This window comes from Crotalus tigris, unplaced genomic scaffold (assembly GCF_016545835.1).
Source record: "Crotalus tigris isolate CLP2741 ecotype Arizona unplaced genomic scaffold, ASM1654583v1 scf7180000017573.2180621, whole genome shotgun sequence".
NCBI classification, from domain to species: domain Eukaryota; kingdom Metazoa; phylum Chordata; class Lepidosauria; order Squamata; family Viperidae; genus Crotalus; species Crotalus tigris.
The window spans coordinates 1,433,105-1,459,098 of record NW_024096483.1 but is presented as its reverse complement, the minus strand read 5'-3'; the positions used below and the strand labels follow the sequence as shown (position 1 = coordinate 1,459,098).

The window sequence follows — 25,994 nt, the reverse complement described above, 5'->3', positions numbered from 1 at the left end:
GTGACCTCTAAGAATTAATTCTAAGATTCTATTATTAACAGTTAAAGATTAAATATTTGTTTGAATATGGTTAAAAAGAATAGAAATTTTTTTTGAACATAAAATGTATCTTAGCTTAAGAGGGACATATTTTTCAAGTAGTATATTATTTCATTCATTTTTTTCTTCTCTTTTTGTTTTTGTTTTAAGATATGAGAAATGTAAAATTGTTGGGATGGCTTATATGAGGAAAAAGACTTAAATAGTTAAGTGTAATTAACTCTAAGAAAATCTTAGCAGGTACAAATGTTTTTGAACATTGAGGGGAAAATAAATTTAAATACGAACTTTAAAAACAGGATCTATGATAAGGTGATTAAGATGATTAATTAGAAAAGAAGCTTCACACTGATGCAGTTGTTACTTGTAGAATACTAGGAAAATGTCGCCACCTTACAGCCAGAAGAGATATGAGGAAATTGTCAAAGAAGTCAGCACGTACATAAAGAAAATCGGCTACAATCCAGATACAGTGGCCTTTGTGCCAATTTCAGGCTGGAATGGAGATAACATGTTGGAACCTAGCTCTAATATACCCTGGTTCAAAGGGTGGAAGGTGACTCGTAAAGATGGTAGTGCTAGTGGAACTACACTGCTGGAAGCTCTGGACTCTATCTTGCCACCAACTCGTCCAACTGACAAACCTCTACACCTGCCACTTCAGGATGTCTACAAAATTGGTGGGATTGGTACTGTTCCAGTCGGTCGTGTGGAAACTGGCATTCTAAAACCAGGCATGGTGGTAACATTTGCTCCAGTTAATGTTACAACTGAAGTAAAATCTGTTGAGATGCATCATGAGGCCCTAAGTGAAGCTCTGCCTGGTGACAATGTTGGCTTCAATGTAAAGAATGTATCTGTAAAAGATGTCCGTCGTGGTAATGTTGCTGGAGATAGCAAAAATGATCCACCAATGGAAGCTGCTGGATTCACAGCACAGGTTATCATCCTGAACCATCCAGGCCAAATCAATGCTGGCTATGCCCCTGTTCTGGATTGTCATACTGCTCATATTGCTTGCAAGTTTGCCGAGCTGAAGGAAAAAATTGATTGTCGTTCTGTTATGATGTATTAGTGGAATTGGATTCAGAAACAGAATTAGTTAAAGATTGCATGGTTAAATGGGCTCAAAATTTTGATGAGCCGGTTTTATTAGAAACATGGGAGATAATTTGGGTGAGGAATGTTAAATTCATGCAAGCTCAAAATTTACGGGAAAATTTTTATAAAATGTTTTATAGATGGCACCTTGATCCACAAAAGATGTCTCGTATGTATTCAAATTTGCAACCTAAATGTTGGAGATGTGGTTGTTTGGATGCAACGTATTATCATATTTGGTGGTCATGTAAAAGCAAAAAAGCTTTTTGGATAAAGATATGGTGGAATATTCAAAAAAATTTTAAGAGAAGGATAAAATTCACTCCACAATTGTTTTTGTTAGGTATTATTGTTGATTGTGATGATAAAGAAATTATTTTAATGTTAAATTTAATTACAGCGGCAAGGTTGTTGATAGGACAATATTGGAAGAAGGAATTTTTGCCTACTTTGGAGGAATGGTTTTTTAAAGTTTCTTATTTATCTGAAATGGCAAAAATTTCGGCTTATTTGAAAGATCAATCGCAAGAGAAATATCTCTTGGTGTGGAAAAGATGGATAAACTTTATACAGTATAAGTATGACATTAAAAGATATTATTTAGCTTTTGAATAATTTATGTTTAAAGTTTAAAGTTTAAGATAATAAGTATTTTTTATTATATATACATATATATATATTGGACTTTTTATTATATATATATATATATTGGATTTTTTTTAATGTAACTTTTGTTTGAGGTTTACTTAAGTTTAAATGTTTTGTATTCTTAGTTCTAGTTAACCCTGTATTCAGCTCTGGGAAGAGGGGGGGAGGGTTTTTTTGGGAGGGCAGGGAGGTAGTGGGAGGGGGATTTTATTGTAAAATTGCAAAAACTTTTAATAAAAAAATACTAGGAAAATGTTTATTTCAATTGTTATCTATCAAAATACTAAGAAATGGACTAATTTAAGGTTGATAAATGAGAATATTATTGGAAGAAGAGAAAATCAAGGAAAGCAACTATGTGGATTACGGAATTATAGAAACTAATTGCTACTGTTTGTAAATATAAACCCAGACAACACGCTGTTTACCAAATATCAAGATGATTATGTTAAAAAAAATAATAAAATATATATTTTAAAAAACATTTTAAAAAAAGATAAGCAAATAACAACTAAGCTACAAAATTCCTAATGACGTGTAGATGCCAGCAAAGACAGCATGTAGTAACGGTTCATTTTTCTGCAGCCAGATATCGTAGAGCTAACAGAGAACCCACCAATTCTGGTGTGCTCTCCTCCTTTTCCAATCCAATTCAAAGTGCTAAATTTTGCAATCTACATCCTGCTTTCTGCACAATGTCTAAAGCAGCAAATAATCAAGAGGATAAAATGCACCATAAGAGAAAGCTATGAAATAATACACCTCCCACAACATCTCCATTCACATGGTATATTCCCATAAACATATCTGAATGAAGGTCCTAGCTGAAGCTTCTAAACTTCTGCAGCAGTTTCTTCTCAAGACAAAGGCAGCAGTGCCCTCTGCAGCATTACACAAAACAGTTATTTTATTCTAGTTGTGTAGGATGGCCATCAAGACAGTGAAAAATGCCGTATTTTTATGCTGACTGGGGATCACAGGAACTATATTCTAGCACAGAGGTCCTCAATTTTTTGGGCACCAGGGACCAGTTCCATCTCTTTCCACCAGAGAGTGCGTGGTTTTGTGTACTGCCTGCATCCCGTGGATGGGGCTTTGCTTGTTTGTGCAGACGCTGGCATGGCGCGGCCCGCTACCAGTCCAGAAACTGGGGGTTGGGGACCCGTTCTAGCATATCTGACCTGAGAGAGGTTTAATCTCCAACAGGCATACTTAATTCTTCTTTCTCTAAATTAAGCTGCACTATATAATTTTTAATGTGACAGAAAAGGAAAATGTTAAATACAGGTAATACATTATACTTTTAGTTAACTTTAGATTAAATTTAACTTAATTGTCCATTTTTGCTTTTTTGTTTAGCACATCATTCTTAGCCAAGTTGAAATCCACACATCTTAAAATTGCTAAGGAGAAACGCTGCTCTAGCAGAAGAAAAAGGGCTGGAATCACAGAATATGCCAAGCCTCGAATAAGCAAGTCGTATTTCCTGCATAACATTTTAACCCATAATGTGATTTACTTGAATTTAGTGGGTTTCATGAGCGGGTGGCTTTTAATCCATGGTTTATCATTTGGGGCGAAGAGGAAGGGATTCCAGTCAGTTTTGATTCTTGGCGAATGCCTGGAAAAATCCCTGCAGTTTTCTTGGCAAGACTTCGGGACTGGTTTGCAATTGCTTGCTTCCTGAAGTAGTGAACACAAGCGAAGAAGGGGACAGTGGGATCGGGTGAACTTTTGCAACGAAGCAGCGGCAAAGATGGAGGAGGACTCTAGACAGCGATCACTGGCTCTTTTGCGAGGCAAGGCAAACGGCGGTTGCAAAGATCAATCGCCAGTCCTAACTGCTTGTTAGCTCACCCAAATTTCCTTAACTTCCTTCTCCGCTTAAACCGCGAGCAGGAGATTGCGGAGAATATTCTAGCTTGGATTGCAGCTTTTGGCAGGGGCCCATTCTAAACAGCAAGCTCGGAGAACGGACCCCTGCCAAAACAAAGATAACGCCCGAACGGTTCGCTTGTCCCCTTCCTCCGTGCGGGTCCCCCTCGTCCGCCCCGCCAAAGCCAGAGGGCTGGCGAGAGAGCGGGCGGCTGCTCACTCCCACAAGACTCTGCGTTCCTCCCCAGATGTGGAACACGCCCTTCCACCTCTGTTCCACTGTCTGCCGGACAGGAAAGGTGGACACCCAACCCCCATGAATAAGGAGTCGGAGCGACACGCAAGCTCGCACCTGTCAGCTCCAGCCGCTTGCTGGGGAAACAACCGACCCAGCACAAGTGCGTCGACAAAAGAGCAGCGCGCATGCGCAAGGAAGCAGCTCCCCCCCCCCATTGACGTGAGATCTCCGAGGAGACAGTTCCAAGGAACCAAAAGCGCCAAAAGAAGAGCGCCCAGGAAGCCCCGAAGATGCTTTTGCGTGAAAAGGTCTCGCTTCTCATCCAGAACTGAGGAAACTTCTTGGATGAGAAGCGAAACGCTTTCAAGCAAAACACAAAAAAGATTCAGCTGCCTTGCAAAAACTACTTTTGTCCAACCACAAACGCACACGTCTGAGACTCTCTGCAGAAAGCGCCTCGGGTGGTTTTAACCCCGCCCCTTAGCTCCTCCTCTTCCTCTCTGGCATCTCCGCCCCTTCCTTCTCGTTGCTGCAGTGTGGCTTCCGCATCAGGTGAGAATTTACCTTGCAGTGATTCCCCGGGCGAGGCAGGGAACCCTGGAAGGGTATTCCTAGCACCTACATTTGCAGAATTTGTTTTCTTTTTAAAGAAGCCCCAAATGGAGTTATTTCTATGAAAGGAGTTAGGAAAGAGCCATCCTGGATCGCCTAGCTTGGGATGGACCCTGGCTGTCTTCGCATTAACGGTTCAAGTGACCTTCGTGCCTGCATTTGCCTACTGCACTGTAACCTAACTTCTCAGCCTTTAAAGAGTGTGGATGTGTAAGATGTCTAAGAGTTGAAGTCCACATAACATAAAATCGCCAAGTTAGGGTTGTTTTAGCCCGTCCCGGGCAAGTTAAGGCTTTGAACCAGGGATCTTCTGCAGGGAGTAATAGGTTTTGCCACCAAGAGAGTTAACGCTTGAAGTGCAAGGTGCAGAAGCTATGATCGCAACAACCCCATAGTTTTGGCTTGGACGAATGGAATCCCAGGTGCCTCAGAAACAACTAGCCAGTTGCAGGCCTACAGCTGGTCTTTACTAAATCCACGTTTTCTGTTGCACAAACTGTCTCCTGTCCCTTTTTGTTTGGCAATGCGTTTCAAAACCTGAAACCTTTTCAACCCCATAGTGCACTTAGAAAAATTAATTGTATAAAGGTAGTATGTGAATACCTTTATCCTCAGAGATTCTTTTGTCACTGCTTCACTTATGGAGAACATAAATTTGGAAGTCACCGCCCCAATACTAATGAGATGATAAAAATACATTTATTGCTACAGTCTTGTAGTTTAAATTTAGGAATAAAATGACTCTGGATCAGGGGTGTCAAACTCGCAACATCACGTAAAGTTGCAACGTATTGCGACTTCTTTGCCATTGCTGGCAATGGGGTGGGTGCGGTTTTGCTATGATGCATCTGGCCCATGGGCCGACAGCTTGACACCCCTGCTCTGGATCATGGTTTTCTTAAACTGCATCCAGCAGAATCCAAGGATTCTGCAAGGAATTCTATGACAGAATAAAACCAAAAAGCTTTTTAAAAGTTTATTCGTATTCATGCAATTTTCTATCACTAGTTTTGCTTCTTCTTCAGAGATCTGTGAATTGTTTTTAACATGCTCTATGGCCTGCTCTAATCATTACTGAAAACAGGTTTTGACAAGAAAATACCTCATTGAGATGTTCCTGAAAGGTTGAACAGAAATTTCTCACAGAAGTATTCCTTTAAGCATATTTTAAAGAAATTACAGGAGTTCAACATATTGGGACATCTGGTTAAACAAAGACTGCTCTAACTTCACAGGCGATACATGCACAAAACTTACATAATGTACGTTTCTTATAAGGCTGCAATTTTTGGATCGTTATATAGCCACTATTGAACCAGTTTTGAATGGTTCACTGTCCAGTAGTGGGCTACGGCTTGGGGGTTAGGGACCCTGAGTTAGATCAGGCTAAGCTTAAATGATTTCCTTATTTTTGATCTCATTTATTAATTAAGCCATAGCTTATAAGCTTAAAATTTAGACTAGCAGTTTATTCAATAACCCAGTATTAAGCAACCATAGCTTAACATGCTGTTTAAATTTAAAATGGTGTCAGTACATAGATAGCCTTATTGTCATATGGGTTGTAAGTATTTTATACACACAATTCTTATATCTCTGTGTTGCATTTTTAATATTTTGCGTATAGGTACACTTTATTGAAATACTCAATAAAAATGAACTATACTAAATGTTTTTCAGCATTTAACAGTTTAATATTTTCTTTGTCAAGGGGTCTTAAAAACATGTTTTTAGAAGTTTGGAAACTTTTTAAAATTAAATTTCAAACACTGCAACTTTACATGATATTTTTAAATTAAAAAGGTAACTTGACAATGAACTTAAAAATAATAAATTTTGATTGTATGGTTATATGTTTTATTTTCTGCTCCCATCCTAGAATGACGTCTTTATACCTGAAGAAATTAATGGATCTGGCTGGAAGGAAAGAAGTGAATTCCATAACTCGGTATATTGCCAGCTTCACAATGCAGCCAGAGAAACATACAGCAGTAGCTCAGGTTTGGCTAAAAGCAGTACACGATAAGAAAGGCTCTTACAGTCGAGCATTCTGTACAAAAGTCATTGAAGAGAAAACAAAAAAGAAAAATGCCAGAGAAATATTTGAAAGTGTGGGGAGGAGAATCCCACACAACAAGATACAACTAATTGATGAGAATGGCGAAGACATGGGAGAAATGCATAGGGCAAATGTACTTCGCATCATGGATGAAAGAGGGATGAATCTTGTCCTGTTGTCTGAGAAAACAGATCCACCCAAGTATAGACTAATGACAGGAAAACAAATTTATGAAGAGCGCCTCAAAATTAGAGATGAGAAAGCCAGCCCCAAAGCAGGTATGCATAATTTCTGTGAAAGATATGGCAATTCAGATGTTATGCCAAGTCTCAGTTTATTATAAGCTTTGGTTAATTTAGCCATGGTAGCCTGGCTTGCATAATACATTAAACCAGGGGTGGGCCGAGTTTTGTAAGGCCATATTTCATTTTATTTGATTTCCACATAGGACAAGGGCATGTCCTCATTAAATTGGACAAGACTGGGGTGTGTGTGTATGTTTGTGTATGTGTTTGTTTTTATTTTTTAACTGAAGTGAACTATATCCTATTAACAAATTGAAAGGAAGTAGTTTAACTCATGGTCTTATTTTAACAGGGCCTGTTCAACAGAAGATCATTAAAATGTCCACAGTTACAGAGCAACACGATTTCAGTACAAAAGTAAAACAAATTCAAGAATGGATTGACAAGAAGTACCATGTGAAAATTATGCTGCATCAAAAATCTATTTCAGATGGACCTGAAAAGATGGTAAGCTTATTGGAACATTTTGAGGTATGATCTTTTGGCAGAGATCATAGTATTCTAAGTTGGTTTCTAAAATCACTTTTTCCTGCCAAATGGAAAAAAAAAAAATAGCGTTTCACTTCCCAGCATCTTTCACTATTGTAATGGAGGCTGGGCTGCTTGTAATTCAGCATCACCAAGGGGGGGCTTTAGGCTCTCGGTCTGAAGGGTAAGGATTGCCAGGAAGTGGTTTCATCTGGGTCAAAAGAGTAAAAGTTTATTTGCTTTGCACTGCCTACTGCTACATTTGTCAGTGAAATAATATCCTTTCCCATTTATTGCTACATAATTGGAATTACGTTACTTGAAGGAAGCATCATTAAAACCAGAAAGTATATATTAGTTTAAAATCAACACTCTTGGGTGCTTGACTTAGAAATTGTAAGTTGTAGCGAGCTTCACAGAGAGTAAAGTTGGGAGCAGTACCAGCTGTACATTTTCAGAAAGCTAGGAATACAACTTTCATCTGCAAACCAGTATTTATAAACTCTTTGAATTTTGGTTTGCCAGTTTCAGGATCATTGGGGTATTTTATTTGTATAAAATAGAGTGACTTGTATGTAACAACATCCCTTAATTGATGCAAAAAATATTCAAACTGTTCATTAAGCCAATTCGTCTTATTTTCAGTTAACATTTTTTGATAAGATTTTGGATACGATGCGTGAGAAAGCCACGTATCACTCCATGCCCTCTATTGCTGCAGAAGGAAGGAGTACTTGTATATTGAGACATTTATCAAAGAAAGAGATCCAGAAATTAAATCTTGTGAAAAACATTCAGAAGAATGAAGACATTCAGAAGAATGGAAGCAACGTTATGGACTCAGATGTAACCAAGCAGTGATCGTTTTTTCTCCTACAAATGGAACGGAAAAAGAATATAAGTCATTTTGTCGTTCCTGTACCAATATAGATTGGCCTTCTGTACCAATTCTATAAACTTGGCAATGACCACCTTCTCAAAGCCATTTCCTGTGGGCATGTCTCATGATGACTGTTAGGTACATTTAAAACTGTTGTCAACGAATAGCATTTCAGCCATCAGCAGCCTGCTGTTTGCAGCTTGCTACAGATGCGGGTACAGATTCTTCCACTGAAGATAAATTTCTTCGCTCTACTTTTGGAGGGATATATCCACTGAGGTGAGAGGCCAGGCTCCGCTTTTGCTGTGGTTTCTGAGGAAGCAAGGTCCAAAAGAAAGAACTGTAATGGAATATCCTTTTTTTGTCATTAAAAACTGAGAACAGTTAAGAATAAAATTGTGACTTCCAGTTTTGTCAACTGGGTTTTGGAATATCAGAACAGAATTAAGGGAACTTTAAATCAATTTGGAAGGAGGGAGGGAAATTTGGAAGGAGGGAAAAGGCTAACTAAAGCAGGAAGAAGCAACCCAGGAAAATCACCAAAGCTGAGCAAAAGATTCTATCTTTCTCTACTTAATCTCAGGTAGAGATTGAAAGGCTGGGATACAAAAGACCCTACATTTAATGCCCTCAGGATATCTTGGAATAATGGCAAAAATTCCCAATGTGGTTACATTGATAGCAGATAACAGACTTAAGAGTGGCACTATTCTGAAGATCTGGGAAGGCTGATGCCTATAAGTATTTTAACGACAGACACAGCCTTCCATGCTTCTGAAGTTGGTAAAATGAGGATCCAGATTGTTGGGGACAATATACTGATTCTATAAACTGATCAGAGTGCTATAAATATGTCAAGTTAGCCCCCCCCCTCCTGTCCCAGCCATCCCAGACACTATTTACTGCTTCCAGACTGTATGGGGAGAGGTTTCAGAGGGTTTTTTGGAGTAGGTGAAAACAAGGTGGGACTCTTAAGTCTTACAGAGGATTAAGGTATCTATTCCTAAAAACTCTGAAAACCTTCCAAACTCAGCCCTATTTTTCCCACTAGAAAACGGGTCAAATACTTTAAGCCTCTGCAATGCTTAAAATTCCCATTTTGCCCTTTAATCTCCCCCCTACACACACCCCCTTGTCAATAGCAAATAATCTTCTAATTATCATCAACAATTGAAAGGTCAAGACTGCATAAGCTTTAAGAAAATCTTCATGAAAGCTTAAATGAGACCAGTCTCTTTTCTTGATGACTTGAATCATCATGATTAAACTGAACCACTTTGCATAAACTCTACTGAAGTTTGTACAGGCAATTCTCTTTATTTGTATATTCTGCATATGTGAATTCACTTGTTTGGGAAAATGCTTTTGTAACTCAAAACCAATACACAGTGCTCTTCCATTTATTTTCAGACATGCAGAGGGACAAAATATTGGAATCATCCAACATACACATCCCAGCTGAGGTTTGAGCATTCATTAATTCAGTAGTCGGGGCAATTTTAGAGAACATGACTATCATGAATAAGAATTGCCTGTACAACCCTTCCACAAGAGAATCTTACTAGTTATTATACAGTTGCAAAAGATTTGTATCAGAGCAGATAATTTCAGATAGATTGATCCAATCAGAACTAGTACATTGGGTCCAGATCTGGACCAAAGTTGAATTATTCCAGATATGGACTGAAACACAGCTTTTACATGCAAAAATATTTTGGAGAAATAATGATTGGAAACAGCCAAAGACATTGGTGAAGGAAATAAAGGAGGAGCTAGGAAGATCATGGAAGTATTTGGGCTATTGGGACATATCATATTGAGAAAAGGGTAGAGAGGGCACAATGGGCTGATGAAGCCTGACCTACTTGCCATAAAATCATTTCAGGATCTCTGTAAGCTTTGTTCAGACTTAAGAACAAGAAAATCTATATTTTGTTTAGCTGAGCCCAGAAGTACAAAAATGTTCTGGATTTTGTTTTGACCAAACCATGACTTATTCAGAGAAGTTCAGGAGAACTTCTGGAATGCAGTGTGTTTCATGTTCAAAATTATATATTTGTTCCGTTTTTCTAAGCTCCTACTAGTTAAGAATGTGACTTACTTTTTTGTCCAACCTTTTCTTATTAGGATCGTGTAGTACCATGTGCCTTATGAGGCTTTGCTGTAAAGAATAAAAATATTTTTATGACCTGAAATAGAAGATGAACAATATTTATCAAGTAATAGTGTTTAAAATGCCTACTTTCATTGCAAAAATCTTCCCGCAGCCAGGGTGGTCACACATAAAAGGTTTTCTTGCCTCATGAAATGAGTGAATATGACTTTGAAGGTTGAACACAGTTGTGTATGTTCTTTTACAGCCCTCCTTTGGACATTTAAAAACTTCTCTGTCAACGGCATGTGTTTTCATGTGACATTTCAGATAATCTTTGCGAGTCAATGTTTTGGAACACACTTGACAGGTAACTGGTTCTAGTGGAAAAGGAAAAACAAGAGGCAGAAGCAGAGTCCTAAGCATAATTCTTTAAATTTCTTCCCAAAGAACAATGTTACTATCAGTGCATTACTTTGACCACTATATTAAATAATAGTTGTGCAGCATTCAGGTTCAGAAAGGAAAGATACTTTGAATTTGAGAAATGCTCTCATAATTTCTCTAAGCAACTTTTTTTTTTCCTGGATTGCATAGCTGTGATACAATTTCAGGAGAAGAGAATTTGATTTAAATCAGGAGTGTCCAACCAGCAGCCAACAGCCACATGTGATCTTGGACAGCGGTAATGCAGGCCCACAAGACTATAAACTTAATATTATGTGTATTCATATACATTAACTATATTATATATCTTATGTATGGTCCAAGTGGCAAGCCAAAAAGCTGGGCATTCCTGGTTTAAGTGGTTACTTTATTTGAATTTATTAGTTGTCCAGTTCTAAAGAACAAATGATACATATATACATGATAGGCAACGCTTCAAATTTAAGAACAAATCAAACCATTTATAGAGCATCTGAATAGGAGTACAGCTGCTATGTTTATATGTTACTTGAGGATCAGACACATTTCTGAATACCAATCCATAGAAACAGATGAGTCTGATTACATCACATGCTTCTTGTGGACTTTTCAAACTTATCTAGCTAGTCACAGCTGGAAAACAGGACAGTGGACCCACTGAACCTTCTGTGTGTCCTATAAGCATGTCTTATTCTTGCACTTCTATTGTAAGTATCTACATATTCATCACACGTATTTGTGAGAAGCTGTGAATCAACAATTGATATATTCTATTTATGGAAAATCTTTATTTTATTCATAAAGATGGAAATAGAGCACAGGTAGTCGTCAACTTTAGTGACAATTCAAATTTAGTGACAATTCAAAATTACAACGGCACTAAAAAAAGTGACTTTTGACAGTTTTTCACACAACTATTGTAGGATTTCAATGGTCATGTGATCAAAATTTGGATGCTTGGCAACTGGCATGTATTTATCATAGTTGCAATGACCCAGGGTCAGGTGATCACCTTTTGCGACCTTCTGACAAGCAAAGTCAATGGGCAAGCCAGTTTCACTTAACCATGTTACTAATTTAGCATCTGCAACTGATTCATTTCACAATTGTGGCAAGAAAGATTGTAACATGGGGCAAAACTCACTTAACAACTGTCTTGCTTAGCAACAAAAATGTTGGTCGTAAGTCCAGCTCTACTTGTAGCAGAAGAAATATTCAATGGAGCTCTAACATGAATTAGCTTCTTTTTAAATAACAGGATTACTGCATAACTTTTAAGATATGTTTATCAATCAATGTATGCTGCCTCAATTATGAAAGTAACTCTACAGCAACTTTAAAACTTACCCACATGACTGAGTCTCATGTGTTTCAGGTATTCTGACCAGGTTTTTCCAACAAACAAACAACTCTCTTTTTTGCATGCATAACCTATAACAAAAACTGATGTTAACTGGCTTCAAAAAAATAAATGCATATTTTACATCGTTATTATTTTTACAAATAATTCAAGGCAGTGAACATATTAAACAAATCTTTCTCCTATTTTCCCCACAACCACCACCCTGGGAGCTGGTTTGGGCTGAGAGAGTGACTGGCCCAAGGTGACACAGCTGGCTTTCAGGACTAAGGCAAGACTTGAACTCACAGTCTAGGGCAGGGGTGTCAAACCGATGCGTCATGCCGAAACCGTGCCCACCCCAGCTCTGGTAATGGGGAAAAGGTCACGATACGTCGCGACATATTGCGATACATCACGTGACATTGTGAGTTTGACACCCCTGGTCTAGGGCCTTGCTCCTTATTTTGCATAGTGCCTTCTGCTTATAACGGGGCAGGGCAGAAGAAATATAATTGTTTAGATGTCACTGAACTGCAAATCCTCACATTTCATTTGCACAGCCATAGTAAAAGAAACTGGGAGTTACGACAGCAAGCTCTTATTCTCCAGCTGTGCAAAGGGGAGTAAAAAAAACTGACTCACTTGCAGAATCTTAGTATAGCAAGTGCAAGTACAGCTGCTTACTATGAGCTAGGGTTAAAAACAATGAACATATGGGGTATAAATGAGCATTAAACAAGGCAACACAGACTCGGCAACTATCATTAATCAAGTGGATGAACTTTCTAAAACATGTTACTTTTAAGACAAACTTCCCAATAAGAGAGCCACTCTAAAGAGACTTTCAAAAAGAGAATTCAAAAAGATGGTGCCATATCTTTGCAATTCCTTTACAGATGTAGACATTCCTTAGTGATTACAATTGGTACCAGCAAAGTTAGTAAGTGAAACATTACATGATTGTGACAGACTTATACATCATTTCCCATTCCGCTGTTAAGCAAATCACTGCAGGCTATTAAGTGAGACATCACATGGCCTCAACTTAGGATTTTATAGCCAACATCTGCACTTTCTATGCTTATTTACTATTTTTAAAAAACTACTTTATTTCAGATTTCTCTCATTTGATCTACACTTTTTATTTGCATTGCACCTCAACTCATTGCACCTTGTCTAATTTATATAATATGTTGTTTGTTTCCGACTCTTGTGTGAATTCCTTTAGTGTAGCTTATTCAACTAATCATGGTTAAAACAACTACATTATCCCAATTCTTACTCTTTTAGCATTACTGAAACAAAGGAATAATTACCTTGATGAATCTTCTCATGACGTTTTAAATGGCTGGGTGAAGAAAAGCGCTTTCCACATTCTTCATGACCACATCTGTGGGACAACAAACACAGTCGCTCAAAATGGAAATAGAGATCACTGCTTATAAACTGTGAGGTATAAACTCTCTTGCGACTGAAAGCAATTTTTTTCCTTCAGTTCTTCATTGTGTAACATCACCTTTCAGTAAAAACATTCAGAAAAGCTTCTCTGTGTTCAGATCAGGAAGGCAAAAATATGACTGAGGAAATGCTACATATATATCCCCTTAAATTCACAGATTATGTTTAGTTTTATGTATTTTGATGTAAAACTACATTAAGTAAATTTAACAGACATTGTCTACTAAATAAATAATAAACACAAGCCAAAGTTAAAACTGGAAATTTCTGAGGTGCTTAGTCAGATACTGTGGTTGGAAAGTACAAAACTCAGGTCAATTTAAACAATCGAAGAAGAGGGGACAGAAAATAACAAGTGTGAAAACTGGTACTTGTAATTGAACAAGTATTTTCTCAGAAAAAGTACTTCAGAATATGAATGTATACTGTTTTTATATGAGGTACCAATTTTCATACTAAAATGTTAAAAGTATAATGTTCACCAGATCAGAGAGAGGAATGAGCAGTGAGCTTAATATTTCCTGTCACATATTATATGCCAACCCTATCTGAAGACCTTTAATAATATCTTCCTTATTGTAACAATTTCTAATTCCTACTTGCAGGTATCCTTAAAGTTATTAATAAAATTCATTCTCAGATTTTAACTAAATAGGCAAAGTGTCAAAATGTTTCACTTACTTGAAAAATGGTTCACCAGTGTGTTGAGACTGATGTATTTTTAACTGCTGGTGCTTTTTAAAAGATTGCCCACAATTTTCAAAGTCACACTGTTTGGAAAATCAATTTGATTACAGTCAGAGAAACTCACAATAAACTCATAAATTATGATATACTTTATCATTTATCAAAAGGCTTACTATATAATTGTACAAATTAGCAAAAAGGACTCCAAATTATCAGTAATTAATCCAATGTAGTTTAGAGAGTGCACCAAGGCTGCAATTAATTTGCATAAACAAACCTCTTTCAGAATGTAACCTGCCCACTATGGCAAGAAAAAAAAATCCCTTGTCTCTTATCATATTTAACAAACTGCAATCTATAAGGATTGTACACCATCTTCTGTTACTGCAAAGGAGAGCAGGAGGAGTGGGATAGGCTTACTGATCTACAACCTAAGCATGCAAGATAAACTAAGTTCACAAAACTTTCTAAACCAATTGATTAAGGCTTATGATGTAGATTACAGTGTTTCCCAAACTTGACAATTTTAAGGCATGAGGACTTCAACTCCCAGAATTCCACAGCCAGCAACGCTGGCTGTGGAATTCTGGGAGTTGAAGTCCTCATGCCTTAAAATTGTCAAGTTTGGGAAACACTGATGTAGAACTTCAACCATGGTTAGTATAGGTGAAATAGCCAACAGTTACCAAAGCATTATGCTTTCCAGATGCTGGAGACTTCCAACAGATGTTGGAGACTTCAATATACCATCAACCTGGCCCTTAATCAATCTGGTTAAAGATTATGGCAACAAGTCTAACACATTAGGATGCCATTAGGAATGCCAGAGTTCAGTTGACTTCACTAAATTACACAAATTTCAAGAACTATTTCCTAATGTCTGGAATGAAGTAGCAAAGAAATAGAGGCACTTACTACATATTTTCTCTGATGATGTCTCCGTAGAACATGCTTGTTCAAATTTGATTTTGTTATAAACTTTTTATTGCAACCATCTACTGTGCATCTATACAAATATTAAAGTATAATCAAACAAAAATGAATACATTGTAGTAGATGTATCTAAAACAAATATCTGATTTTAAGTAACTTGCTAAAAATATACACACTGGTTTAAGCCGATAAGCTTAGACTTATGTTTAACATGTAAACTACATCATTCTAAATACATAAACTATCTATCAACATCTACCTAAATAAAATATTATTTTTTATGTTGTCAGCAGTACAACATAACATACTAATATACTTTCAGTCAATAAAAAACCTTGCAATCTAGTTATTTTACACAATTATTACTATTGTTACCTTGATAACACTGAGATATATGAATAATTCACTAAATTCTAGAACTATACAAACTAGTGTCAGAATTGTTTAGGACTTTTGTTGCCCAAATGATAATATACTTACACAAATTGTTTTTCTCCAGTGTGTGTAAGAAAATGACGCTTAAGGTGGAAACCTCTAGTGAAGCCTTTTCCACAGCCTTCAAAAATGCAAACAAAGGGTCGCTGGTAAAATTAAAAATAAAATAAAATTAAAATAAAAAAAAGATTTTAAAAATGTTTTAATTCTCTTTTTAAATGTCTACTTGCTTTCTCAGCTCCCATTCATGTCCATTTTTTTCTACTTCCTTTTCTGTTGGTGATGAGCAACTATTATTTTCTCAGAGTTATATTAGAAATTTCTCATTTTGTCAATCCGGTCTTAACAGGAACTTGGTCAATTCACAGACCTGATTCACAATGAACAAGCAGCAAACCTTCCAGTTACTCAAACATTCCCATAATTCATTTTCAGCCATCAAAATTGATCCATAATTTATATGAAAAAACAATGTTTTTAAAACAAAAGGATAACAGAGTAACACACATTAAGGATACTTGACAGTGATTAAAATCCTGACTTAGGGTACTTTGTTTCCTAATAGGTCCTGATGAGAGGACCACTTTTTTTTTTGGTTGTCCAGCTTAAACCCATAATGCCCCAATAGAGAACAACTAGTACTAGTATTTTATCTTCTCTGCTAACCTTTATTTACCTGAATGCCTAGTCGAAAATACACAACTTAGCACTGAGGAGAAGATAGTAGGTTAATTTGCTTCTTCAAATGATTCTGGGGACCAAGAAGCAGCAGTTAAAACTGTCAACCCAGTGTAAAATGAGTTGCATATAGTCCATCACCATTCTACAGTAAAATTTGTATACAAGTTTTCATTATATTTTTATCCCACGTTAATATCAATTAGTTAAGAACAGAATATGTAAAATTAAAACTAATACATCAGATTAAGTACTTGGAAATTTGGATCTCCCCACTTTTGTAAGGAGCCGAAGAGATTTAATAAAAGAAATACCAGTAATTTAATTCATGGTATATACCAGTATGTTTAAGTCCAAGTTTCATTCCTTTGGCCTCGTGCCCAAAGGCAATTTCTATTTTTGACCAGCACCCGGATTTTTCAGCCTAACTGAGGTCAGGCGATGGTCATGGTCCACCTATTCATAATTATTTGCGGTACGAGTAACCCAGAGAAACAGACGCCAAACCAAAGAAACCAACAAACACCTCAGTTCCCATAGTAACCGTCGCGCATGTGCTTCTCAATACCGCTCTATCACAAAGTTACTTCTTACTGATTGGTCATTCGCCCACCTCTCACGTTCCAATGGAAACTGCCGCACTCCTTCCGCAAGGCTCTGTTTCCGCCCTCCGCCCAGCACTCCGGGCCAACGGTTGGTCGTCCCGGAAAATGTTTTCCGAGCAATAACCCAATCACCGCTCTAGCTCCTGCTCGCCAGGTACCCTTTTTAGCCCCCACCCCCCCTTCATTCTCCCGTACCTGTCCCGTGTGCCGACACAGGTGTGCGTCCAGTTTCCAGCCCCGGTTGAAGGTGGCATCGCAAAATGGGAACGAGCAGATGAATATCTGCTCCTGAGGACGGAAACGGCTCCCCCCAAGATGAGAATGTTTGTGCTTCGGAGACTGAGTCGTGGTAGTAGCGGCGGCGGCAGCGGCCTCCCCGACAACGAAGTCCTCTCCGGCCATCTTTGGACCATAAATCATGTGATTGTGCCGTAACTCCACCTCTCCTATATTCGTGCTTCACGCTTTCTGAAGCTTAACAATTAGGAACCTCCTTCTTAAGAAAACGCGGGTCCTACCGCGGAGACTGCGTGAAGAGAGGGGAAATCGTTCTGGCGCATGCGCGCTGCTACGTTTCTGTTTCTCCTAAGGGGGCGTTGGCTCAAGTTGGGCCGTTTCGTGGGTTGTTCAGTTTGACTTCTCTTTTTTTTTTTTTTCCTCCTGTGGATTTTTAAAACTCTTCTAAACTGCTCAAACAGGGACTCGTATTTGGCCCGACTCTTCATTGACCCTTATAAAATAATTACCACCAGCCTTTCGAAGCTTTCTTGCTTTCAAATATTTAATTGCAATTCAGTTTCCAACTGCTTAGATGGGAGGTGTCAAATTCAATTTCATTGAGGGCCGCATCAGCATTGTGGTTGCCCTTGGAGGGCTGGGTGGGTGTGGCCAGGGTGGGTGTGGCCTATCGGGATGGAGTGGGGGGTGGCCAGCTCTACATCGTTCACTTCAAGGGGGCCTGGGTAGCAGTGGGACAGATCTGAGGGTCTCTGACAGAAGGGGGGGAGACTGGGGCAAGTGCCAAGGCATGGTCCATTTCTTCATTCCTCACAAAGGGTGGCACCTCCCCAGCATGTGCCCAGGGGCAGGGTCAACATAGCAGGGGCTGGTTCCTTGCTGTTTCCAGACGGCCTTGTGGGGCTAAGACTGAATGCGTTTCAGCATAGTTGGCCACCACAAAATTGTACATTGGCTCCCAGCCAGCCAGGGCCAAGGCAGTGGGAGCTGTTCCCTCACTGTTTCCAGGATGGCTTCATAGGCCACATGAAACCACTTCACGGGTTGCTTCTGGCCCCTGGGCTTTGTGTTTGACATGTCTGGCTTAGATCACGCTTAAAATGCTTTGAAAGAATTCTCCTAAACAGCAATATATAAATAATCACAATTTTAAGAGACGTTTTAATATAAAGTGGATATGCCTTCCATTCTATTTTCTGTCTGCCAGTGTTCCTTCAACAGTACTAAGCAGATTGAAATAATGTGCAGCAAGATGTGAGCTTGTGACTTTGATTAAAGCTTGCCCATCTTGGCCCACAAGGTCTATATAAAATTTTATTTATTTATTTAGTAAACTTGTATGTGGCTTATTATTAATAAGCAGAATTGCATTTTACCACACTAGCAAAATTGTGATATGTTAGGAAACTTCCTTTTTGAATAAAGTCTAACTTCCTGAAAATTAAAATGTTAATGTTTCATATAAAATTTTCCTTTGAAATTCATTCACTAAAGGACAGATTCCACTGTTTATTTAACATCACATTGGGACATCCAGGGCTTTTTTTGTCAAAGAACGCCTAGAATGGAGTTCCGGAATGTTTTTTGGATGGAACCTTGTAGGGTAGGCAAGGTGGGTTGTATGACGTGTATGAGTTCTGGCACTTTTTTTTTTTTTAACAAAAAAAGCACTGGGAACATTTAACTGCATTCTAAACATTCCTATATAGGCATTGTAAAGCCAGATTTTTAAGAAAATAGAAGAAGCAACATTTTTAACTGCCTTGCCCAACTGTGGGAATTGAAGTCTACACATCTTAAAGTTGATGAAATTAAGGAACTAAAGAGAGCTGATAAGAGAGAAGATAATTTCAGTTTAAATTCTCTAAGATTATTTTGAAGTAGTAGCAGTGAAAATCTGTATTTATTCCCAAAATATTTAGAAAGCATTGTAGTGTATTTGATGACAAAAACCTATTTTCACCCCAGAGAGGATAGCTGGATTGCCTGTAGATTGTTCAAAGAGGCTATTAAAACTTCTCATTAATAGAATTATCAACAGACAGTGATGTAGGGGGTACCCAGTTGCCCTGTTGTCACTCAAATTTACAGAGAAAATATGGCAGTTTATATCTTCTGGAATAAATGAACAGACACATGAAGAAATAGGAGGGAAATGATAACTCCAGCGTCAACATATACTATCCTTGTAAGGTGCTAGGCCAGGGGTGTCAAACTACCAGCCCGCAGGCCGGTTGCATCATACGGAGGCTGTGCCCAACCCAGGTCTGGCAATGCAAAAAAGGTGATATGTTGTGACGTCACCTGACGTGGTGAGTTTGACACCCATGTGCTAGGCCACAGAAGTTGCATAGTTTAGTTAATATTTGTTCAATATGCATGACTGCTAATGCTTTTACTCTGGGCAGCTAAAAATATTTAAAAATAAGATAAAACCACACAACAACATTATAATGAACATATATAGCACCAAGAAAGAACAACTAATCAACACAATCATGATACAGGTTCAGCCACATCAGGCTCTATGACAAAGTTTTCAGGACCTTAAAATACTGTTAGTGCTTTCTGGAAGATTTAATAGAAATATAATGCAAACTGTGTTTTCTGCATTGTCTTAACGTAGTGGAAGAAGCAAAAGCTACTGTTTGTTCCCATGTCATAAGGGACTGCCTGTTTTTTAGTTCTATCTCTTCCTGTCTAAAGAGAAAACACCATCCTTCAATCTTGATGTTTTCTTTCCTCAAGGAAATAATCAATACATGAAATAACTAGGTGCTTTGTCTGCTTTGCACATAAAATGAATGACGCATTCTTTACCTAAGAGCAAGGCTGGCAACATCTCATGGGAACAAGAAAAGCCTATGTGAACAGGCAGAAGTACAAAATTCCTGATCAAATGATTCTGTGTCAGCACTACGAGGAAGCTGATTGTAGTAACTCTAAAAACATTAAATGCAGTTTGGTAGGGTATACCCCTAGTTTTTAAGTTCTATTTAGTACCAATAGGCTTATCAAGGCAACTTTCCCATACCTATCACAGCACACTGTAAAAAGAACAATGACACATCATTCTAGCAATTAAAATGATTCACTGGGAAATTTTTAATTCCCATGATCAAAGCAATTATGATAGTTGCGTGTCTAATAAACCTTCCACCTGTCAACAGCCCCTTTTTAATTAAATGCAAAATACTTAGCAATACAGACAAAGAAAATACCAAAGTCAGTTATAAATTTTGAGCCAGTATTTTAAATCCCTGTTTCTAAAGTTCATTATTTGATAGAATTCACCTTATCTGTAGTCCCTATCTAGTCATAATTGACTGTGTTTGACAAAGAAAACAAACTAGCATAAAATATTTTTTTTCTTCTGAACTCCCAGTAATAAATGGGGCATTTTGGGGGGCATTTTTTGCCCTAAATCATAGAGACATAGAGCTGTAATGAAACTTTTCAGGACAAAGAAAAGAAAAGAAAGCCAAAGAACTTATATTTTAAAAAAGAAAATGCTTCACTCTTTTTTAAAAAAACATATGTTTATTTTTATATCTATTAATATATGAAAGAAAGAACTGGATTTATAGCTACAGCATGAAATTTTGTACTTCAGTCTTCCAGTAGAAAAGAATCCTGGCAGAAATGTGTATCACATTAAAATAATCAGTGAGATACATTTATTATTGAAAACAACATATTCTGTGATAGAATGTACCCTATGTATATACATACACAGAAAATGCTTGAACATAGAATTGTATATCAGGAGAAATTGAAACAAAAATGCACTTTTCTACAAACTTTAAAAAAATAATAATCCTGAACTGAATCTAATAAAAGCTTTCAACGCCATAATGCTGAGTCCCACATTAAAATCATGAACATCTATTTGTGAGGAACCATGTTTTTGAAACATCAAATTTGTAAAGCTGTTTACAGAGTCATACAGAGATACAGTAGACAATCATTTATTTTGACTTTTATGTGTGTGTCTTGATTTTATTGCAGCTTTCCCCTCAATTGATCTAATAATTTATCATATCTAGAGGACTCTTTCCATTTATGACTATTGAAAAAAGCATTAAGTGCAGTAATCTGTGATGCTAAAAAACAAAAATGAGGTGACCCCCTTTAAAAAAAACCAGAATCATTTTATGTTGGAAGAAAAGGGTGGATTTTTAATCATTTGAAGAAATTTGGGATGAAGGTCATTCCTATTAATTTACACAAATAATTCCAGCATTTTCAATGAACTTAAATGTTTCCATATTTACGCAGGTAAAATGGACCAGAATCAAGTAGGATGTTTTCTATTACACTTTTACTAATAAGTAAAGTTCTGTAAATCAGTAGGTTTTTTTCATAGGAAGCTATGCTTAAGAACATGGTAAAGAAGATGGTTTTAATAATAAGCATTGATTGATCTATATTTGACTTTGCCACTTTTTAAAACAATGTCAATAACAGCATTTGGCAAACCTCTTAAAGAGCCCTTCCATATACAGCACAAGCAAGCACTCCATCAGCCTTTAGGATAGGAAGCACATCTGTCTTCTCTCTAGTTCCTTTCCTAAATGTCTCCTTCAATTAGATTTTATTGGAGGGACAGGAGTGAGCTGTAAATTCTCCTTTTTGTTTGAGGTTTGTTGGTCAGGTTAACAATGCCCCCTGTGATGACCAACACAAGATGTTGCATTCAGGAAAGAGGTGCACTCAAGTAAGAGGAGATCTTTGTGACACTATCTCCCAATATGGTCCCCTTGCCCAGCTAATCACATTAGCACAAGAGAAAAGAGGTAGCCACTAGACAGCCCAATAAAGAAAAGGAGAAAAGCAAGACTAATCTTGTTAAAAAAGAAGCAAAGATAGACGCTACTATTACACAGCAGTTTATAATGGTCCAGTTTTCCCAGGGTTGGCATCACCTGTACCAATCTCCCAAACCTGCAAAAATGGAAAGAAAATCTGTGTTTTCTAAAAAAAAGAAAAAAGGCTTTAAAGCAAATCATGTTTTTCATGTTTTCTAAATTATTGGGACAATAGCTTCCATAGGTATGTGTGTATGTAGCATATATGGAACACATACACACATTCACGTTTATAGGCACACACAGAAAGAAAGCCATTTCAGGACTTCCTTGTAGATGAGTAAATAATATATTCTGCATTCCATCATTGGATTATCAGTAATTGGGAATAAAGACTATAGGCCATACATTTTATGATTTGCTGGCCAAACTTTTGAACACATTCCCAAGCCCCAGCTTACATACATGCGTAGTATTTAACTATGTTTTATGATAGGTTGAAAATGATAAATGCGTATTATACATTAAAAGCCAAAGCAGATAACACTGAAATATAAAAACTCTTCTACAGGGTGTTTGGTGCTCTCTCAGTTTAGTTGTTTCCTTACAAATACTTCATTACTAAACTTGGTAACTTCATCAATACTAGTACGAAGTGAGGATTCATCTCATTTAATATGCTAGTGGCTTTCCCTGTCACTGTTGGTGGCATGGTCTTGGTGGTTCCGTGGTTAGGCTATTGTTTATTTTTAGCTTATTTGTCTGAATTGTTCTTTAATTGGGGTATTGTTTGCTTCTTGTTTGTTGGTCTAATGCAGAGGTGGGATTCAAATATGTGAACAACCAGTTCTCTGTGTAGGTGCTGTTTCCCGAAGTCCATTCTGAGCCTGGGCAACAAAAAATTAGCTACCGGTTCTGCCAAAGTGGTGCGAACTGGCTGAATCCCACCACTGGTCTAATGTTAATCTAGGTGCTAATCTCTGCCTGCCTGGGTATTGATTGCTGGTGCTGGGGTGTTTTAGTCTTTTTATTTCCATTTTAGTTTTTTTGATTGTGTCTTTTGAATGAAATGTAGATTTTGCTTATCTCTATGCACCTGTTAATGGCCGATTTGTCAGAGTGCAAGGCTTCCATGAATTCTCTAGCACTTTTGGACTCGGTCTAGGATGTCACAGTTTTCCAGTTGAAACTATGGTTAAATTTGTCCATGTATTGTGATATTAAGGAGTTTTCATCATGTCTTCTGACTGCTAGTTGGTGTTGTGTTCTGTTAATCTTCTGTCTGTTTGTTTTACATTGTAGCTGTTACATACAGCTACACTGTTGCACTATATGTTGTAGGTGATGCCTGTTTTTTCTTCTGGGACTGTTAGATCTTTTGGTTTACTTAGGACAGGGATAGGCAACCAAAACACTCAAAGAGCCACTTGGACCCATTTCCCACCAAAAACAAAACACTGGGAGCCGCAAAACCCTTTTGATATCTAAAATGAAGATAACACTGCATATATCCTTTTTTACCTTTATTATAGGGGTGTATGTGTGTGTGTGTGTGTGTGTGTGTGTGTATGTGTGTGTGTGTGTGTGTATGTATGTATATATATATATATATATACACACACACACACACACACACACATACACATTAAAAATAAAAGTAAAAATATGACTCTTGGGAATATCCATACTATTAAAACAATGATCACCAAGAGAATGCTTTAAGAGAATAAAATTACATACACACACAGGTAAAAAAAGGATATATGCAGTGTTATCTTCATTTTAGATGTCAAAAGGGTCTCTCTCTCTCTGTCTCTCTCCCTCCCTCCCTCTCTATCTGCCCTTGGTCTGCCACTCCTCTTCCCCCTCTCTCTCTCTCCCTCTCTCTCTCTCTCTCTCTCTCTTCTCCCCCCCCCCCTATCTGCTGCTCACCTGGCAAGCTTCAAGCTGTTGTCCAACAAGCTCAGGGGTAAGCAACCTCGTCTCTTTTATGACTCATGGACTTCAACTCCCAGAATTCCTGAGTCAGCCTAGCTGGGCTAGCTAGCTCTCTCCTGCCCTTCCTGCTTCCTGCAGAGACGCAGCAAAGGGAGGAGCTCCGCCCAGTAAGCTTTTCAGTTCCTCGGAGAACACTGTGAGTGCACTCTCTTTTACACACACACACACACACACAAAACCACAAACACACACACACACACACACACACACACACACAGAGAGAGAGAGAGAGAGAGAGAGATAGGGAGGAGGAGGAGGCTGGGAGCCACAGGGGAAGGCTCAAAGAGCCGCATGCGGCTCCGGAGCCGCAGGTTGCCGACCTGTGACTTAGGATGTTTTGGAGGGCTTTAGTTGGTTTGTGTGCTACAGTGATGTCATGTGGTTGAAATAGTCTGTTGGTGGTTTCTGAGCAGTTTTTGATGTATTGCAATATTATCCTTTTCACAGTTTGTGTTGGATGTGCTATATTGGGTTCAGTGGTCAGACACTATTTGATGAAGTTGCATGGATACCCATTTTGTTAGAAGATGTTATATAGATGATCTGTTTCCTTTCTGCTGATGTTCAGGGTTGTTGCAGCCTGTTTGTGCTCATCTAAATAGTATTCTTACAAAGCTTCTCTGGCGGGAAGTTGAGTTGTTACTTTGGTAATGGAACACTTGGTTGGTGTGGGTAATTTTACAATAGACTTGTGTTTCTAATTTGCGATCACTGCCTCTGCTGCTGTTGAGGATATCTAGGAAAGGTAGCATTTTGTTGCTTTCTTCTTCCCTGGTGAATTTTACTCCTTTGAAGATGTTGTTAATGGTTTCATGTGTGTTCTCTAGTTGGTCCTTTTTTATTGTGACGAAGGTATCTTCTCTATACCAGATCCATATTTTGGGCTGCATGCATGGGAGTGCTATAGATTCTAGATGTTGTTTTACAATCTCTGCTATTAATCCTAAAAGCAGTGATCCCTTGGGTGTTTTTTTGGTTTATTGATATATTTGTCTGTCAAAGTATGTGGTTAAGCAAAAGTTGATAAGATCCATGATTTTAGGTACTTTATTCTTGATATATTTGGTTTTGTTGGGTGTGCTGTGTATAAACTCTTCTATAGTTTTGTCTTGTTTTGTTTCTGATGCCTCCAAGCCAAATTTTGATTCCTGGACAAGTATCTACAGTTTGCCTGGAAAGATTTCAGAAATAATTTCTTATTTAAAATTTTCCTAAAAATGAATTAAAATGAATTTTGCTAAAACCCATACTTATTTCTGAAAATAGATGGCCTAAGGAAAATACTTTTATTAAGTGAATCTTTTTCATACAAACCTGTAACCCATAAGGTCAGTTTTTAACATAACCCTTGTTTTTATGGAGGTTTCTCAGCTATTGCTACTTCTATCCTGACTGAGTCATATTTATAAATGAATCATTTAATTTGGGGGAAATACAAATTCGTCTTAACTAACTGAAATCCTGCTGATTTCCATGCTTATTTTAAAAATAATTGAGGTTGGATTCAATCTTTTTAAAAAAATAATCCTTCATCCTATAAAAGTATGAAAAATAAAGGAATTGCAAAACTTACATTATGTGTGGGTCTGGTGTAAAATAAACTTTCTATGGTATTTCTTCGGTGGGAGAAGTCAAAAGGCAACCCTTCTCATCCTACACCAGGGGTAGGCAACCTTGGCTCTTTTATGACTCGTGGACTTCAACTCCCAGAATTCCTAAGCCAGAATGGCTGGCTCAGGAATTCTGGGAGTTGAAGTCCACGAGTCCTAAAAGAGCCAAGGTTGTCTACCCGTCCTACATTCTGCAAGTTTTGACATCAGAAAAGCTATTGATGACCTGCAGGTCACAGCTGCTTCCTTTATTGCTCTTTTGCAAACATGCTTAGTCATCTGTTTCTCTGCACCATGAAAATACTGGAGTAAAGAAATAACCCAGCTCGAAATTAAGCACCTTTAAAGAATTCTCAAAGGGGATTTTTTTAAAAATATGTTTTACAACTGAATTCTCCCATCCAGAGTAGCCTTTAACAGCTTGGAACTCTTGCTTACATTTGCCCTATAAAATACAAGT

The 25,994-nt window shown here is 37.8% G+C and overlaps 3 protein-coding genes across 8 annotated transcripts; 2 read left to right on the top strand and 1 right to left on the bottom strand.

Annotated features, from left to right (window-relative positions):
• The first annotated feature begins 406 nt into the window (after positions 1–406).
• LOC120314059 (elongation factor 1-alpha 1-like) lies at positions 407–1,129 on the top strand. Its single transcript, XM_039356719.1, has one exon. It carries the CDS (start codon positions 422–424, stop codon positions 1,112–1,114), a length of 693 nt encoding a protein of 230 aa, XP_039212653.1. The 5' UTR covers positions 407–421; the 3' UTR covers positions 1,115–1,129.
• A 3,226-nt stretch (positions 1,130–4,355) lies between these two features.
• On the top strand, positions 4,356–10,420 carry MTIF3 (mitochondrial translational initiation factor 3). 4 transcript variants are annotated; one of them, XM_039356688.1, is made up of 4 exons: positions 4,356–4,453; positions 6,393–6,850; positions 7,170–7,348; positions 7,991–8,245. In XM_039356688.1, the coding sequence occupies exons 2-4, from the start codon at positions 6,394–6,396 to the stop codon at positions 8,204–8,206; spliced, it is 852 nt and encodes a 283-aa protein (XP_039212622.1). In that variant the 5' UTR covers positions 4,356–4,453; position 6,393; the 3' UTR covers positions 8,207–8,245. The 4 variants fall into 4 exon arrangements, with proteins under 4 accessions (XP_039212622.1, XP_039212615.1, XP_039212640.1 ...); XM_039356681.1 differs by lacking the exon at positions 4,356–4,453 and adding an exon at positions 5,686–5,775; XM_039356706.1 differs by lacking the exons at positions 4,356–4,453; positions 7,991–8,245 and adding exons at positions 5,688–5,775; positions 9,636–10,420 and having other exon boundaries at positions 7,170–7,324.
• Positions 8,317–17,730, bottom strand: GTF3A (general transcription factor IIIA). 3 transcript variants are annotated; one of them, XM_039356656.1, is made up of 9 exons: positions 17,077–17,715; positions 15,644–15,744; positions 15,146–15,236; positions 14,225–14,313; positions 13,402–13,475; positions 12,091–12,174; positions 10,525–10,697; positions 10,327–10,386; positions 8,317–8,537 (listed from the first exon to the last, which is right to left on the bottom strand). In XM_039356656.1, the coding sequence occupies exons 1-9, from the start codon at positions 17,299–17,301 to the stop codon at positions 8,397–8,399; spliced, it is 1,038 nt and encodes a 345-aa protein (XP_039212590.1). In that variant the 5' UTR covers positions 17,302–17,715; the 3' UTR covers positions 8,317–8,396. The 3 variants fall into 3 exon arrangements, with proteins under 3 accessions (XP_039212590.1, XP_039212580.1, XP_039212601.1); XM_039356646.1 differs by having other exon boundaries at positions 10,468–10,697; positions 17,077–17,709; XM_039356667.1 differs by having other exon boundaries at positions 8,398–8,537; positions 10,327–10,414; positions 17,077–17,730.
• Positions 17,731–25,994: the final 8,264 nt, after the last annotated feature.